General features: G+C 39.3%; 1 protein-coding gene across 2 annotated transcripts in view; it reads right to left on the bottom strand.

Moving 5' to 3' along the window:
- The window catches only part of FAM179B (family with sequence similarity 179 member B), a 155328-nt gene that overhangs the window by 80843 nt on the left and 68979 nt on the right, over positions 1-5506 (bottom strand). For both annotated transcript variants that reach the window (XM_015557361.1, XM_006777725.2), the window contains exon 9: positions 3084-3182. In XM_015557361.1, the coding sequence (XP_015412847.1) occupies positions 3084-3182 (99 nt within the window). The remainder of the gene's footprint in view (positions 1-3083; positions 3183-5506) is intronic.

The raw sequence follows: 5506 nt of genomic DNA, 5'->3' as shown, positions 1-5506 counted from the left end.
CAGTGACATTTTCAGACAACTTTCTAGTAGCCATATTCAAAAAGTAAAAGGAATCAGGTGGGATTAATGTAGGGGTCTGTTTTAGTTAACCCTTATATCTAAAATATCACATGTAACCCCAAAAGCTTATTAATAAGATTTTTTTAAATAATATGATTTTTTATTGATTTTTTGAGAGAAACATCCATCAGCTGCCTCCTGCATGCCCTCTACTGGGGAATGGAGCCAGCAACCCAGGCATGTGCCTTGATCAGTGTGGGGCGCAGCTACAGTGTTTGGACAGGTTCAAGCCTTGGACTGATGAAAGGGCACAGTCCTCTCATTGCGACGTGCAAGGCCCAGCTTGGAGGGCAGAGCCTTCCCAGCACAATTATAGCCAACATCTATAGTGGTAAGCTTGAACCTATGGTCCGAACACGTGGCCCCACATGCCTGAGTGATAGAGTTCAGGTGCATGTAGTTGAGTAGGACTGAAACCCAGGAAAATATTGTAAACATCTTGGTCATGCCCTTACTTTGCCTCATAGCTTCTGCTATAAAATAAAGGCATGGCTGTGGGCGTGGTTGCTGTCTCTCAGAGAAACAGCGTCTCACCAAGACCTCGCTTTCATTCTCTTGTCTGTCTTTTCTAAGCCTTTCAGCCGCCCCCACTCAGGTTCACCCGTGGCTATGCTGCTGCAGCACACTTTAGAAAGATATATGCCTCCATGCTCCCAGGGTGGGTTCCTGCCTCAAACCCCGCCCTTACAGAAAACAGCTCCGGGAAACAGCTCAGGGGAGGGTACAGCCATTGCCAAGACAACCCCTGCAGGACTGACTTCCTTCCGCTTGGTCGCCGCGGTTGTGGTCGCGATGAACACCACCCATAGTTTTTATACGAGTAGACTAGAGGCCCAGCATACGATTAAGTCATGCGTGTGTAAGGTCCCCTAGGCCTAGCCTGCCATCAGGGCCATGTCCACTGCCCCCAGATGCCTCACACGCTCTGTGGACGCTACCGATGTCACGCGACTCTCCACAAACTCTGCCAGCACCCTGCGATGCTCCAGGGATGCTGACGGTGCCTCGTGATGCTCCCTGAACACTGCTGGAGCCCCAAGACACTCCGGGGACACTGCCAGCGGCCCAAGACACTCTGCTGATGCTGCCGGAGCCCCGTGAGGTGGGGCCCAAGAGGTGCTCCATGAACATCCTGGTGACTGGTCCTTTGGTCATTACGGTATTACGGCCACTGGCCTTTTAATAATATAAAGGACCGGTGCATGGATTTGTGCACCAGTGGGGTCCCTTGGCCTGGCCTGCGCCCTCTTGCAATCTAGGACCCCTCGGGGGATGTTGACTTCTGGTTTCGGCCCGATCCCCGCAGGGCAGGCCGAGGGACCCCACCAGTACATGAATCTGTGCACTGGGCCTCTAGTATGCATATGAGATCTTTGGTTAATCTCTTCCTGCCTTCCCCCCTTCCACCTTCCCTCTGAGATTCATCAGTCTGTTCCATGTTTCCATGCCTGTGTGTTGAGCGTCTTCCCCCTGGTGGTCAGTGTGCATCATAGCTATCAGCCGAACGGTCGGCCGGTTGCTTAGGCTTTTATATATACAGATTAGAGGCCAAGTGCATGCATTCGTGCACCGGTGGGGTCCCTCAGCCTGGCCTGTGGGGATTGGGCCGAATCAGTGCACCGGGCCTCCAACATGCCTCTAAGTAAAGTCTAAAAGCAAATGCACTAATAAGAGTATTATAAGACATAATATCAAATGAGATCATGTAAGTGCTGAATTCACAGGAAGGAAAGGCTGTTGTGAGTTGGGTGTTAAACATAGTTTCAAGAAGAAACGGTTTGCCTGGCTTGCATGACTCAGTGATTGAGCATCTACCCATGAAACAGGAGGTCATGTTTTGATTCCTGGTCAGGGCACATACCCAGGTTGTAGGCTTGATCCCCAGTAAGGGCATGCAGGAGGCAACTGGTCAATGACTCTCATCATTGATGTTTCTTTCTCTTTCTTTCTCTCTCCCTCTCTCTCTTTCTCTTTCTCCCCCCCCCCTTACTCTCCCTCTCCTTCTCCCTTCCCCTCTCCCACCCTGTTCTCTCTGAAATCAATTAAAAAATATTTAAAATAAAAGAATATATATTTTTTAAAAATAAAAAAGAAGCAAGGATTTGAGCTGGGATTGGAAGACACAATGGATCTGGAGACCAGAGGAGGGAAGGATATCCTATGAAGGTAAGTATGCTTGTAAGCAGAGTTGAACAAGTATAAAGCATGAATGTGGAGTGAATAAATTAGTTTGGTTTGGTACAAGGCAAGTAGAAAACTAAGAGAAAATAAGTTTGTAAGAGTAGGTTGGAGTCAATCTGAGGAGGGCCTTATAATGACTTAATAAGACTTTATCAGGTAAAGAAGTTAGGAAAGCTTTTCAGACATTTCATTCTTTTTACCAAAAATAAGATGTATATCCTCAATGCTTATCATCACATTCTAGTTTTTCAATTAAAACAGAGTCTAGTTGGGATGTGCTAAGTAACTTGATAGGGAATCCTTTCTCAATTTATATGGATGTTAGATCATGTTTTACACTTTAAATATCTTACAATTTTGTCAATTAAGTATCAATAAAGCTGGAAATACTCCATCTACTTTTAAAGGATATTTGCAAATATGTACTACAAAGGTCCCCTAATCCCCCTAAGATATAACAGGTGTTAACTCTAATTTGGTTAGATACTATATAAGTGGTAATAAATTTATATTAATTTGTATTGATCCCTAAATTCATAAAAAAGGACTACCATTTGAATTTAAACTATGGTAAAATTGTCTTAGCTATCCTAAAAGTGCCTTAGATGTTTCCAAACTGTAGTTGTTATGTACATAAAACATCTCTCTGAAAATTGCTGACATGAGTTACTGTAGTTTCACTAGAAATGTGAAGTATTCACTTCTAATTCTTTCAACTTAATAACTTTTCAAAAAGGAAGTTCTATTCACCACCTGAACCAAACTCTCTTCTTTATTCAGATACTTTGCTTGTAAGTGAAGAATATGAAATACAATTAAAAAACTAAATAGATTTGAAATACCTTTTCCAACAACTACTACTGAATCTTCTGATAAGGTATTTGTGGATGTGAAATCAAAATTGGTAACATGTTGTAAATTTGATGATGACCCTGTAAATCCTAAGGAAAAAAAAAAAAACACCCACATTAAAAAATACATAGTGTTTGGGGATACCATAACATAGTCTTTTAAAACTAAAAATTTATTATATACAAAGAATTTAGCATTTATTTATTCACACATGCTCATTAATTCAATAAATATTTGTAATTTGAATATCTAATATAGACTAGGCACCTTAAGAAGTTTATACATGCCAGTGTTAGTGGGAAAGATACACAAGAAAATAATCACATGCCCAGCCAGTGTGGCTCAGTGAAAAGACATATATCCAGATGTTATTTATAACGGCCAAGATATGGAAGCAACCTAAGTGTTCATCAACAGATGAGTGGATAAAGAACAAGTGGTACATATATACAAGGAAGTGTGACTCAGCCATAAAAAAGAATGAAATCTTGCCATCTACAACATGGATGAACCTAGAAGGTATCGTACTGAGTGAAATAAGTCTGACAGAGGAATACAGTGCCATATGATTTCACTTATATGTGGAACCTAAAAAATAAAATAAATGAATAAGCAAAACAGAAAGAGACTCGTAGACACCAAGAACATTTTGATAGTTGCCAAATCGAAGAGAAAGGGATTGCAGGGATGGGTGAAAAAGGTGAAGGGATTATGAAGTCCAAATTGATAGCCATAGAATAGTCATGGGGCTGTAAAGTACAGCATAGGGAATATAGTCAATAATATCGTAATAACTGTGTATGGTGTCAGATGGGTACTAGATTTATCAGGGTGATCATTTTAAGTTATATAATGTCTAATCACTGGGCTGTACACCTGGAACTAATATAATATTGTAAGTCAACCATGAGAAATAAAAAATTATTTAAAGTAAAAAAAGAAGAGAGCAGAACAATAAGAGAAAAATAATTGAAAAACCTGTTTATGTATACTCATGCCTTTGTATGAACAAGAAAAAAGGCAGAAAAAAATTATATATAAGTGAAACTGACAAAAATAGTTAATAAATAAAATGTGAGAGAAAAAAAATTAAGCAGATAGATTACTTTGCTAACTTGCTAAAGATAATGACTTGTTTTGCTTTTGCGCAAACATGACAAAGATTAGAGAAAGAAACCCATGTAGTTTATCATATTTCATATTTTTCTTTAACTATAGTTTGGAATAATCAAAATTAATGTGCATTGTTTCAGCACATGCCAACTGACGGAAACATCTGACAGCCCCCAAAGATGGTCAGTAACAAAGAGAAGCAAATGTCAGTAAATGAAACAATTTACTCAATAGCCCACAAACATAAAATCTATATATAAACTATCAAGTGTTGGCTGAATAATTAGATAAATCACAGGAAATAGATAAAGAACAAGTTACCTATAAGTAATTTAATTTTTGTTATGAGAGAGGCTGACATAACTAATCATTTTTAATGTTACTTTTACTTTTTACACTATATTTTCTTCTAAACAAAGATTGAAAGAAATATTGCTCAAATCTCACTTGGGAAATATAAGGAAAAAATATTCTGAAAAGATACTTTACATATAAACTATCTTTATACAATCTCTTTTTGCTACTTCTATCCAATTCATTCAACTAGAGAAAAATATTAATGCATGGAATCTAGTTTGCTAACACTTCAAGCATTCATCATTAATAATTTTCTCAAGTTATTCATTGGGGCTCTAAGTTGTTATTATGTTATTAAACAGATTCAAAAGGACAACTAGCAGAGGAGAGGAATGGAAAAAAGACAAAATTCTGAGATCTTATCCTACAAAAGTCTGAAGTTTCCTGCAATATGAATTCACTCACGTATACAACTCATTGGCATACTTCTTTGGGAAGTCTTTTCATTCCCTGCACCACTGCACTCAGTATTTACTTTAACCAGATTATTTGAGAATGCAATTTTTGAGTGATTATGCCCGAGGCTACACTATTAATTTTGGTTGGCTCATCACCACTCCATTCCTTTAACATGTGGCACTCAGCACCTTTACTCATTCATTCATTTACTCTTCACCCGAGGATTTTTTTTTATTTTTGAGAGAGAGAGAGAGAGAGAGAGAGAGAGAGAGAGAGAGAGAGACAGACAGACAGACAGACAGACACAGACATTGATGGGTTGCCTCTCCTACATGCCCCACCAGGGATCGAACCCAAAATCTAGGTATGAACCCTGACCGGGAATCTAACCCACAAACTTTTGGTGTTTGAGACAATACTCCAACCAACTGAGGCACCCCGCCAGGGCTGAACACCTTATATACAAAGCATAAGACTAAGAGAGATATAAAGATAATAGTGTCTTTACTTTTAAGTATTTTGTCCTGCTTCAGGAGTAGAGTAG

This window comes from Myotis davidii, unplaced genomic scaffold (genome assembly GCF_000327345.1).
Source record: "Myotis davidii unplaced genomic scaffold, ASM32734v1 scaffold409, whole genome shotgun sequence".
NCBI classification, from domain to species: domain Eukaryota; kingdom Metazoa; phylum Chordata; class Mammalia; order Chiroptera; family Vespertilionidae; genus Myotis; species Myotis davidii.
The sequence above is the reverse complement of the archived record's forward strand: the minus strand, read 5'-3'. Positions and strand labels throughout refer to the sequence as shown.